Below are 13,154 nucleotides of genomic sequence, written 5' to 3' on the forward strand. Positions count from 1 at the left end.
GCCTGAGGTGAGCCTCAACCACCTTGCTTGTTGTAAGGAAATTTAAAGGTTTATTTTCTCAGAGACTTAACTGTCAGTAAAGTAAGAGTTGCAGCATGCAGTGTATCACCTTGCTTCTTGACTTGTGATTCAAGTGATATAACGTAATTTTAAAGTGGAAGTGGATAGAAGAGGAAGTTAAAATCTGTTTTGCCTGATGTCGTGCCCATGTGGAACATCAGAGAGGGGGGAAGTGGTGGAGAACTGTCTTTACTTCAAAATTGATCTTGGTTATTTTTGTTTTAGATCGTTGAACCACTGAGAGAGAAAATCAGAGATTTGGAAAAAAGGTACGTGCACTTTTGGAGGTTTTTTGGAAAATACTTCTTTCTTAGTGACTTTGTCAGTATCTGATACAAATTCATCTCAACTGTATAATTAATTCTTTTTTTTTTTAATCTGTGTTATTCCATAATATGAAAAATACCAGGCACTTTCAACACAGGAACTTTTCTGTGAGAAGGTAGATGTTTACTGTAAAATTTGGATGCAATGTTTTTAAATCTTTTTTTTTTTTTTTTTCTTTTGTCATTATGAACTATTTCTTATGAAAACTATGGAAGCTTTTTTTGTCTCTAGAAAAAATTATTTATTTTAATAAAGTTATTTTTTCAGGAGTCTTCCTAAAGCCCAACTACACAGATCCTGCATTAAAAGTCCTTCCTCTATTACCCTCTGTCAGTTTGATTTCTACAAACTACGATGATGTAAACTAATGGACACAAAAAATTTTTGTTGGTTTTTGTTTTTTTTTTTAAATTTATTTGACAGAGATCACAAGTAGGAAGAGAGGAAGGCAGAGAGAGAAGGAGAAGCAGGCACCCCGCTGAGCAGAGAGCCTGATGCAGGGCTCGATCCCAGGACCCTGAGACTATGACCTGAGCTGAAGGCAGGGGCTTAACCCTCTGAGCCACCCAGGCGCCCCTTGTTGGGTTTTTTAACCCTGATTTGAATGATACTCAAATAGTCCAAACATTAGAAGAAGAGAGGCTCTACGGTGTTGTAATCTTCCTTTTCCAAATTCTTTGACTTTCTCAGTTCCTGCAAATTCATGGCATACAAGTTGAAGCTAAGTCTTACCTTCTTTTAAGTTGCACAGGGAATTCGTGTGGTTTCTCTCATATATTGATTAGTTTGGGAGAATTCCAGAATAAGAAAATAAAGCTGGAGGACCTAAAACCTAGTACTGTGTGTAAGTACTATAAGAAATTAGGGTCAGTTATTTGCTTGTCACCATACATCAGGAAGGTTCCAGAACTGAGTCCAGATAAAGTGGATGGAAGGGAGGAATCATATAATACAGTGGGAACATATTTGAATCAGATGCCAAAGCAAGTTATCCCTCCCTTTTTATCATGGTCTTCCACACCCCCCAACTCCCAACCCTCTGCCTGCCATGTGTGTCTCTGCTGCACCCACATTCTGTCTCTAAAATAATTGAGCTCCAGGTGCTAGAACTTTTTCCCTTGAGTTTATTGGGGAAACTGTGTGTCCAGAGTTGGTCTTCAGAAGTTTAAAAAAGAGAAGTAAAAACACTCACCCAGCATTTATGTAATATTTTGTTTTGTTTCTTTTCTTGGGATGAATTGGGATGATCTGCATTGGGATTGTAGGAACCTTTTGTCAAGCCCAGATTAAAAAGGAGGAAATGGAAAGCTAGTTTTTCTTTGGGTTCAGTATTTTCAATAAATGATCAAAGAGAACTAAGGGTGGAGAAGAGTCATCAAACAAAATGTGTTCATTCGTTTTCTTCTTGTCTTCAACTGATAGTTTATATGCTGTCAGGAAACTTAATTTCAGCTCTTACAGGACAAAAAGTTATAACAGATCATGTTAAGTAATACAAATTTGTTATTTGTCCTTTAAATTTTCTTGCCATCATTTGGGCTGAAATTAAATTGTTTTATAACATTGCATTGGGTGGGAGCCAGAAATCCTACCTTCAGTAAGACTGGAATAATTTGAGAGATTTTAATTAGGAACTAAAAATTGTGTATGGTAAGAATAACCCACCAGGTTTTATGTTGCCCACCCCCCTGCCAAAAAAAAATTGCTCACCACTGATATCTTTTTTAGAGAGTAATATTTGTGAAAAGTGAATTAATTGGATAACTTCCCTAAGGCAATGGTTTACACACATGATCTTTTGAAATTGGAGAATTTTATGATTCCTTTTGATACTTATGTGATGTTCTTTGTTTTTTTCAAATTCGGGAAAGTAAAGCACAAGTATAAATATAATCTTGAAGAATATACCAGTAACTCATTCTTATCAAACTGAGAGTTACCTTTAAGATAGGTGCAGAGGTTAAGTGTTTTCTCCTTATTTCTTCTTTACTAGTTACTCATCCTAAAATGGTTCTGGTCTCTAGGTTGGTGAGCAAGTCAGGTGACAGATGAGCCAAGGTTGTTGTGTTAGCTAGAAAGTCAAGTATGGACATGCCTTTGTGGTAGAAATCAATGGAGCTCTGTCTGGTTTTATTTTTCCTGAGTGATTTGTATGATAAGAATGATCAAACACCCACCTTGACACGAGCGAGATAAGAACATAACTGGACTATGTTGTCTTGATGTGCTTGTCATTTGGGGGCAAAGTGACCCCCAGGAAATAAGGATATTTTTGAAAGGTAGGGATTATATGTATACAGGAAGATAAATGGGAACAACGCCATTCTAGAAGCCTGAATAAGTGGGTTATGTGAGTTTTTCTCTTCTGTACTGTATCCCCCATTTCTTAACAGTTTGATTGCCTCCCATTTAATTTCATCTCAATATCTTTAAATGTTCTGTGAATAAATAGCAAGTGATGATGAGAATTTAACTTCTAAGTAAAAATGCTTCTTGCTGGCTACCTTCATGAACAGGAAGGTTAGAGTCTAGAATGGCATTAAATAATTACTAAAAGATTAATTTCGGGTGGAAAGAAGAGATCCATTATTCAATTCCTGCTTCATTTACCTCCCTTGCTTATCTCTCTCACACTCAGAAATGCAGAATGCAGGCTTCACGTGGGCAGGGCCTTGCCTCTCTGTGTTGTTTGCTTCTGTGTCCTCAGTGTATGGCATAGAATAGGAGCCCGATAAAAAAATTCCTGAATAAATGAATGGATGGATGAGCCAGTGCACCACTGCATAGGGTTTTAACCTATTTCAGGTCTTTAAAGAAGCATGTGCCTTTCCCTTGGCCACTTTGCCCAGTACTGGTAAAGCGCAGTGGGGGATGTCTCAGTGGCGTGCTAAAGGTATGGCTCAGCTAGCACCACAGCGGAGTCATATCGTACAGTCCCCTCACGCAGTCTCCTCAGGGTCACCTCATACAGTCCCCTCACGCTGTCACCTCAGAGTTACCTCATGCAGTCACCTCGCACGGTCCCTTCACACAATCACCTCAGAGTTACCACTCAGTCCCCTCACGCAGTCACCTGAGGGTCCCCTCACGCATTCCCCTCATGCAGTCCCCTCATACAGTCACTTCACACAGTCCCTTTACGCAGTCCCCTCATGCAGTCACCTGAGAGTCACTTCACACAGTCCCCTCAGAGTCACCTCACCCAGTCCCCTCACGTGAGAGTCACCTCTCACAGTCCCCTCATGCAGTTCCCTTACGCAGTCACCTCACGCAGTCCCCTTAACGCACTCACCTCAGAGTCACCTCACACAGTCCCCCCACACACCCTCCCAGCTCTGTCATCCGTGACTGCAGGAAGGCAAACGGTGTAAGTGCAGACTGAGGAGGACCCTGATGGAGCTTACCCCTGCTCTTATTTCTGGCTTTGTGTGCCTGACTTCTCTAAGGAAGAAATGAGGGTTGTAAGAGAGTTCTGCCAACAGTTTAATAACTTGATCATACGTATGAAATCTGAAACTTGGTTGCTACATGTTGAAGAAGAACAAAGCAAGAAGCCCAGCCAGTGTTTTTGTTTATTTTAGTATATGTGCTGCCGAAGCGAGCACTGTTTTTGTTTATTTTAAAGGTTTTTAGCACACAGTGTTTGAAGTAGGTTTATCAGTCTGTATTCCACATGTGACTGTGTGTCAGGCACTTACAAATTTCCTTCAGTTTTATTGAACTGTATTTCCTATAAGAAAACTGTTTGCTATTCTCTCTCCGGAATAAATGGGTGACAGTGGGCAGGTGGGGAGAGGGTCAGCCTGGAAGGAGAGAGACACCGTAGGTGCACCACATGGCTGGCTGTGGAATTTGGGATTGAGGCTGGATGGTGGATGTGAGGTGCTCAGAGAAGAGAATGGATGTTGGGACCATGTGAGGGGGGCACACAGCCAGTGCTGTGGTTTGCTTGGCCACCCTCCAGCTGACTGATGGAGAAAGTATTTGGAGTGACAAGAAGTGTCACTTCACAAACAAGGCATCTGTCAGGCTCCCAGAAGGCTTCCACTGTTCGAGCAGGAAGAATGTGCCCTGCCCCACAGCCACTGTGAGAACATTCACTTGGCCATTCCCTGCTGCCTGTGGTGAGGACAGCTCCTGCAGGGCAGCTCTCTGGGGAAGGTGCTGTGATTACCCCTTGACAGCAGGAAGCCCTGAGGTGCACAGAGCTCTTGGGGGGTCTGGGTCACAGAACTAGAAAGGGGGGTGGCCAAGGTTCTCACTCACTCCCTCAGATTCGCCCACCTGCCTGCCTGGTTTTGTAGTCTGCAAGAGGAACTTGACCTTTGGAGAATCTGGAAGCTCTTAATAAGGGAATTCATCTGCATCGTAAAAGAAAGCCCTCCTGCCCCAAGCTCCAATTTAACCATGTTTCCACTCGTCCAAGAGATGAGAAACACTTGCTTCAAGGTCTTCTGTCTAATGACCTGTCATAGTCTGTTCAGTTCAGCGACCATTAAGCAAATGCCTTCTGTATCCCAGCTGGGATGTAGAGGGGATGAGACAGTGCCCCCGGCACCTCTCCAATTAAAATAATGACTGTAAAGTTGGTTTCTCTGAATTTACTAAAAGCACTTTTGTTCCTAACTGAACCACTTAACCACTTTAAGAATGGATATTTCAAATCTGCATTTATCAACTCTCATTTGATCTTTAATCTGCCGCTTGTACTGCCCTGCTCCCAAAACATCAGTAGGGGTTGGGGACCCATGGGACCTTTCCTGGGGGGAAGAGGCATTATAAGGTAAGACTTAAGGTGGGTTCAGAGCAGACCATGGGAGGTGGAAAGTGCCTCTTGCCCCGCCATTTTGTCCGGGGGCACCGGTGCAGAAGGAGATGCTGCAGTTGTGAAGTTGCCCAGAATGAGGAAACAGGCTTAGTTTTTTCTTTTCTTCCCCTTGCAAAGGCACGGTGTCCTGCTTTGGGTCTGTCTGTAACTTCACGCAGCTTCTTTCTTCCTTCCAGACCTCTCCACACAGCATTGTAAGGAGGCCACCACCTCCCTTATTTTGTGTTAGCTCTGGCTGTTCATAGCCTGTACCTTGGTAAATTTTCCCTTCTCCGAGATGGAATCTCTATCCTCAGCTTAATTCCACACAAGAAGTGGTTGCATATTTCTTGAATTCAAATGAGCCAATAACCGCTTGTTCCTACAGCCCTCACTTGGAGTGGATAGAAGTAGCGGACAATAATAATGCCACAATCTACCTTTGTTTTGATGGTCGTAGAGAAAATCCTCACAGGAGAGGTTTGACTTTTCTTTTTCTCATCTCTTCTTTTTCTACAGCTTTACCCAGAAATACCCACCAGTAAAATTTTTATCAGAAAAGGACCGTAAAAGAATTTTGGTAAGTTTGTACATCTGATTAATATTTATAATATCAAAAAACTGGCTTTTTAAATAGAAGTATACTTCACATACCATAAGTCACCCATACAGAATATACAGTTTACTGGTTTATAGTGTGTTCACAAAGTCCTCCGACAGCACTCCATTCTAATTCCAGAATATTTTCATCACTCCAGGGAGAAACCCCATCCCTGTTGTCAGCCATTCTCCTCCCAGCTCCTGGCAATTACTGAAACTACTTTCTGTCTCAATGTATTTGCCCATTTTGGACATTTCCGATGAATGAAATGATACAATATGTGGTCTTTAGGATCTGATTTCTTAAACTTGTAGTAACGTTTCTAAAGTTTATCCATTCTGTAGCATAAATCAGTACTTCATTCCTGTCTGTGGCTGGATAATATTCCATATTATGGAGGTACCACATTTTGTTTATCCGTTTCATCAATTGATGGACATTTGGGGTGGTTTCTACTTGGAGGCCATTGTGCATAATGGGGCTATGAAACATAGGTATACAAGTGTTTTGCAGACATGGTTTTTCAGTTCTCTTGGGTATATATCTAGTGCCACCGGCTGTCGAGACGAATCATGACCCATTGAATTGTCTTGGCACACTCGTCAACAATCAGCTGATCATACATGAAAGTATTTTTTTCTAGACTTGTAGTTCTGTTCCATTGACCCTGTCTCTCCTTATGCCAGTACCACTGTCTTGGTTACTGTAACTTTATAGTAAGTTTTGAAATTGGGAAGTGTGAATCCTTCCACTTTGTCTTCCTTTTCAAGATAGTTTTGACTATTCTGGATCCCTTATAGTTCCTGGTAAATTTTAGGGTTAGCTCATCTGTTTGTTAAAAGAAGCCACTTGAGTTTTTGATACAGACCACATTGAATCTGTGGATGAATTTGGGCAGTATTTTCATCTTAATATTGTCTTCTGATCCTTGAACACAGGGTGTCTTTCTATTTATTTAGGTTTTCATTAATTTTTTTAACATTCCTTTTGTAGTTTTCAGAGTATAGTTTTACAGTTTTGTTAGATTTATTCTAAAGTGTTTATTTCTGATGTTAGCATAACTGGAATTGTTTTTTAGTTTCATTCTTATGTTTTGTATTGCAAGTAAATAGAAATACAATAGATATTTGTATTTTCTAATACCCTGCAACTTTGCTGAAATCATTGGGTTCTAATAGTTTTGAGTAGATTCCTGAGGATTTTTATGTACTGTTGAAGATTATGTCATCTGAGATTATGGGAAGTTTAACTTTTGGCTTATCAGGAAGGATGCTTTCTAGTTCACTTCCTTGCCTAATTGTCCTGGCTAGAACCCTACCTAGTACAGTGTTGGATAAAAGTGGGAAGAGCAGACATCCTTGTCCTGTTCCTCATCTTAGGATCCAGAGTCTCATGCTCCATCACCTGAGCCAGCCAGGCTCCCCTCATGTACTCTTAAAAGGACTGTGTATTGTGCTGTTGTTGAGTGTTCTGTAGACATCTGTTAGGTCTAGCTGGATTGGATGTTTTTCAAGTCCTTCTTTTTCTTGCTAATCTTAATAGTTCTGTCCATTATTAGGAGTGAGGTGTTGATGCCTCCAACTATTGTCAAAATCTCTAATTCTTCCTTCAATTTTCTCAACTTTTGCTTTGTGTATATCTTGGGTCTCTTATTAGGTGCCTAAATGTTTAAAACCCTTATATCTGCTTGATGGATTGACTCTTTTATCATTATTAAATGCCCCTCTTTATCTCTTAACATTTTTTTGTTTTAAAATTTATTTTGTCTGATATCATCATAGCCACTCCAGCTTTCTCACTGTTTCCAAAAAAGTGTATGTTCTACTTCTTTACATTCAGCACATTGTATCTTCCAGTCTTGTGTGTTCCCTTAAGATTTAGTATAGCTGGACCTTGTTTTGTTTTGTTATTTTCCAATTTGGGTGCCTTTTGGGTGGTTGGCTTAATCCATTCACATTTAATGTTATTACCAACATAGTTGGATTTATAATTGCCATTTTATTTTGTGTTTCCCGTATGCCTCATATCTTCTTTGTTCCTCCAACCTTCCATTTTTCTTTTCTTATGCATTAAGTAAATCTTTTCTTATGTGACATTTGAATTCCTCTAATTGTTTTTTATGTATTTTGAAAATTCATTTTGTTGCTATTTATTCTAGTGCTTACCATCTATATTTTATCTCAGGACACACTACTTCAGCTTTATACTGAGTTCCAGTGAGATACAGAAATGCTACTCCCACATAGTTCTGTTACCCAACCCTTCTTGTGATATCATTTCTCTGCATTCTATGTATCACTGTAGTCCAAGTTACAAACGCCACAGTGCATTATTATAATTATTTTATATTTTATTATTTTTAAATTTTATATCTTGTAAATAAGCTGAGGGAATAAAGGAGAGGAAAGATGTATTTACAGAACTTGTTACATGATCCTTTTCATTTCCCTGTCTAGTTTCCTTCATTGTTCCTGTGGGTTTGAGTAAACTTTTGATGTCATTGCCTTACGGCAATACAACTTTGCTCCTACCTACCCTCTTCATGCTGCTGTGGCAAATGTATTTTTTTTTTTACAAGGCAAATAATATAGTAATATGCATATTATTTTATACAGTTGTTTTTGCTGTTGTGGCAATGGTGGAATATACATAACGCAGTTTATCATTGTGTCATTTAAGTATATGGATCTGTGGGCTTTAAGTATGTTCACATTATGCTATACAATTTGGTCTTTAAATCGATCAAGAGTGGAAAGGAGAGTGTGCCATCATATATTGTCTTTTATAATTACCTTATTCCTTTATTTGTTCTTCCCCCTTTTGTTTCCTCTGTGGGAAATGCTGCCTGGGATCATTTGGCTTCAGCCTGAAGAACATTGTTTAGTTTTTCTTATATGCTGGCTATTGGCAATAAATACTCTCATTTTTTGTGTATCTGTTTTTGTTTTTCAGTTTTAGAAGTTTGAGTTCTATATAAAATTCTTGGCTGACAGTTTTCTTTCTTTTCTTTGAATGTGTTACCCCACTGCTTCCTCCGCTAGTTGAGATAGACAGTAGGCTTTTGGTCATGGTGAGGGTCCCTTGTGCGTGAGGAGTCCTTTTCTTTGTCTCCTGTCTACTTTCCGTGGGCCACTGCCACAGTCATGTGTTCATAGCTTAAAACAACAGAAACTGAAATTCTCCCACTACTGGAAGCTAAAATTCTGATGTCAGGGTGTTGGCAGGGCCGTGCTCTCCCTGAAGTTTCTAGAAGGAAGTCTGTTTCACGCCTTTCTCTTAGCTTCTGGTTGTTGCCACTGGTTCCTGGATTCCTTGCCTTGTAGAGACACATCCATCCAGTCCTTGTGTCCATCATCACATGGTGTTCTCCCATGTGTCTCATACGGGATCCACAGTTTACCCTACTCCGGCATGACCGGATCTCAACTGATTACATCTGCAGCCACCCTATTTACAGATAAGGTCATGTTCTAAGATTAAGACGGATATAACTTTTGTAGGGCAGTATTTAACCCAGTCCAAATGCTTACAGAATTTCCTCTTTGTCTCTGATTTTCAGCATTTTTAGGATGATCTGAGTCCATGCATCTGTGTTTGCATTTATCCTGCTTACATGGAGTTTGTGCAGCTTCTCGAATGTGTACATTCATATGTCCCGTGAGTCTGGGGAACTCTTCAGCCATTATTTCTTCGACTGTTTTTTCCGTTCCTCCCTTTCTTCCTTTCCGGTGCTCCCATTACATGCGTCTTGGTGTGTTTGTTGGTATCTCGTACTGGTCTGAGGCAATCCACTTCCCTTTCTTTTTTCCCTCTGCTCTTCAGGTTGCACAAACACTCGATTTATCCTCAGCTTTGCTTTCTTCCTTCTGCCATATCCAATCAGTTGTTGACTCTCTGTCATGAGTTTTTCTATACTTACCAACCCCCAAATTTCCATTTGTTTCTATTTTGTATTTTTTTCTCTTTTTAGTCTCTGTTTACTTCTGGTTTCCTTCCATTCTCCCGAACTTGTTTATGCTGGCTGACTTGAGGACTGTTGAAGGTGACAGCTGGGCCCTGACATAGGCAGTTTTTGCCTCTTGGTGGTTTTCCTGGGTCCAGGTCCCTGGGTACTCTTCTCCCCTTTCACCAAGCCTTGTTTTATTTTTTCTTGTGTATATACTTGTTTAGTGACTTGGCTGTTCTCCTTCAGTGATGTCTGCTCCCCTGGAGTATGGGACTCTGATGGTTGCTGCCCAGAGGCCACAGCCTTGGTGATGGACACTGTCATCCTGGGATCCAGCGGTTCTAGCAGGCTCTTGTTGACCATCTCGTAGCCTGATTGCTCTGTTAAGCTGTCTGCCTGTGTGGTATCACACACTAACCAGTAGGCCCCAGTAATTGCTAGTTGAGCAAGCTTGCTGTAACCAATGCTTTGCTTAAATTGCTTCTCAGTCTGATCCCGTTAAATTCTGGCCCCTTTGCAGCAGTAGATTTTTAGGCCAGTCTTTGAGGTTTGCTCTGACCCCAAGAGGACTCTTGGGCCTGTCTTTCCCTGGCTCTCATTACTAAACTGGCTGGCCTGGGGCTAAGCTTGTCCTCCTAGAACTACCAGGCTCCTTTCTGTTGCTTACCACTTAAATCTCCAGGGTTTTTGAGATAACCTTTAGGCTTGAACTTCTCCACTTTCTCTTTCAAATTAAGTCTCTTTCTCTGGGGAGAGCTTTGGAGCTCCTGTGTTTTTATTCACTGCCTCATCCCCCAAGGGGAAACCTCTGAGCCAGGACTGTGGAGAGGAGGGAGTGACTTTCCTGCTTACAAGCAGGGGGCTGGCAGGAGCAGTACCCCTGGTCTTCTTGCCTTGCTTTTCTGGGCGTGGAATCCACTCCGTGAGTGTTCTCGGGCAAGGGTGACCACAAGCCCATTACTTCAGTCACAGTGTGCCATTCCTGGAATAGAGCTTCTGCCATGGGAGCAGGAGCTGGAGGATGAAGGTCTCTTAATCACTTGGCTCACGCCTCACTAATTGAGCCTGTGTGGCTCAGGGGGCTGGGGGTGGGGCATGAGAAGTGTGGGTGGCCTGCCCCTATCTGGTGAGATACCATTATCTTTTGACCAGGAGCACCATTGTCTTGGCCCCAGCTAACAGCACCCACTCTAAACTATGAGGGTGAAGGGTAGAAGGTGGGAGTGGGCCATGGCTCCAGTGTCACTGATTCTGTTCTTAATGAATTTCAGTAGATTTTCTTGCATAAATGTTTCTTCATTTGCTGTGTACCCTTAGGACAATTTCCGGAGACTTTAAATGGTTAGGCTTTTGAATTCTCACCAGTTACCTTTCTTTTGCTGGGGGACAGGTCTGTGGAACGCCTCACGTTGCCATTCTATAAGAAATGTTTTATCTGTGACTTTGATATGTAAATGGTTGGTACACAGGGTGGTTTTTTTGTTCTTTTACCTGATATTTCAGCTGTAGGACTGTGTATCCCAAACACGGAAGTACTAGTCTTGAATCCATATTAAACCGTGTATACCCATAATCTCCGTTTTCTTCTGGAAGTTATTACATAAATCTCACCCTGAGCAGACTCTAACATCTGTTATATTTGTACGCCCATCTTTTGGGATTATTTCTACCATATCAAAAACGTGTAGGCACTTAAGCGTGAATTGAGAAATACACCTGTGTCTTCAGCAGCAGAGAAAAATTAATTTTTTTAATCTTTCTGCTGCCACATGTCAGAATCATCAGAATATTTGATGTCCCCCATTAACATATGAACCCTGCACAGCCTTGCAAGGGTTATTATTATATCCCTTTCTGATCATCTTCCCATCAATGCTGAGAATTATGAATTTATTTCACTTTTCACACCAGCACAATAAATGGGCTGAGCATCTTTCACTCCTCGTCCATCTCCTAGGTTAAGCCACATTTCAGAGTCATCTGGTGCCACGTTGTTGCTAAAACCCAAAGCCTTTTCAGTGGTTGTGGGTGCCTTGGCACAAAGAAGGGATTTGTTACAAAGGCATTCTTCTTGCTGACGTTACCGACGTTACCGAGCAGCCTGAGTTTGATTGCCTCCCTTGAACTGGACCAGGTTCTCCGCCTGTGAGCTCCCACAAGAGCAGGAAGTACGGGCAGTTGAGATGAGCTCATAACTGCAGAGCCATGCGAAGCTGCCTGGGGCCTATTCAGTTACCCTGGAAGAGGTGTCTCCCGTCCTTTCTTCTTACTATCTTTTTTGGGTTAGCTCCTTGTTATTCAAAGGATATTGCCTGGGTTTGGCTATTCGTTTTTCCAGGGGATGCTTGTAAGTGATGAGACTCTGTCAATTTCGTTTCTGTTTGAAATGCTTGCCTATTGGGCTGAAATTGATTAGTGAGAGACATTGTATAACCACCCAGCTATGTTCCATAAATCTTTAAGTGTTTTCAATAGAAAGCACTTGCTCAAGAAAAACAGTTCAAATGCATTTCAAGCAAGGCTGAGGTGCTTCCAGCACGTTTATGTTACCGCTAAAACTAGCAAAATGTTGGAGGCAATCATGTATAATTTAGTATACTGCATTTCTGCTGGCTGTGAGTAGTTGCTTGGTTATTTTAGGTGTGGAGATAAAGTTAGCATGTGACAGAACATCCCAGTTTAAGAAATACTTGCATATAGATAGAGAGTTACATTAAAGAAGGTCAAATTTCTTTGAAAAGAGATGTAATTTTTCTGGTTTATGAACTGTGGAAGGTTTGGGAAAATGCAAGGAAAAGGCGGCCAAATAAAATGAATGTTCACCCCTCAAGTTAAGCAGTCATAGAGCTAGATTTGGAATTCATGTGTTTTTCCTGAAAATTCTGTTGTCAGGTCATCATTCAGGTATACAGGTGAGATGTAGGCAGGCTGAGGGTAAAGCATGAACCAGACAAATCTATAGGTAGTGGAGAGAATATGAGATTAGGAAGACTGTGAGCTTATTTTGTCCTCACTAGTGATCTGGGGATCATGGTCAGAAACTCTCATCCCTTGGGTGTCTTGTTTCCTATTTGCGAAGCAGAGGATCTGGGAAATGGGGCTCTCCGTAAACAATGAATACAGCTGATGGAATTCTGTGGAGCGTCAGGACCTTCCAGCCATTCGCATTCTCAACCGTGATACAGCTGACCCTTGAATAACTGGCAGGCGAGAGGCGCTGGCCCTCCGTCCCCCACTCCCACGTGCTGTCGAGAATCCGCCTGTACCTTGAATCTTCGCCTGCTCTTGACTGGCCCGCTTACCATAACACGGACAGTCAGTTCACACGTGTTCTGTGTGTTATGTGCATTACATATTTTGTTCTCACACGAAAATAAACTGGGGAAAGGAAAATGTTACAAAGAACATCGTGA

The 13,154-nt window shown here is 41.4% G+C and overlaps 1 protein-coding gene across 2 annotated transcripts in view; it reads left to right on the top strand.

Moving 5' to 3' along the window:
* Window positions 1-13,154, top strand: part of LOC111155878 (UDP-glucuronate decarboxylase 1) — an 89,145-nt gene that overhangs the window by 27,922 nt on the left and 48,069 nt on the right. For both annotated transcript variants that reach the window (XM_022516326.1, XM_022516325.1), the window contains exons 4-5: window positions 286-329; window positions 5,714-5,774. In XM_022516326.1, the coding sequence (XP_022372034.1) occupies window positions 286-329; window positions 5,714-5,774 (105 nt within the window). The remainder of the gene's footprint in view (window positions 1-285; window positions 330-5,713; window positions 5,775-13,154) is intronic.

The sequence above is a fragment of the Enhydra lutris genome, unplaced genomic scaffold (genome assembly GCF_002288905.1).
Source record: "Enhydra lutris kenyoni isolate GAN:26980312 unplaced genomic scaffold, ASM228890v2 scaffoldscaffold44, whole genome shotgun sequence".
NCBI classification, from domain to species: Eukaryota; Metazoa; Chordata; class Mammalia; order Carnivora; family Mustelidae; genus Enhydra; species Enhydra lutris.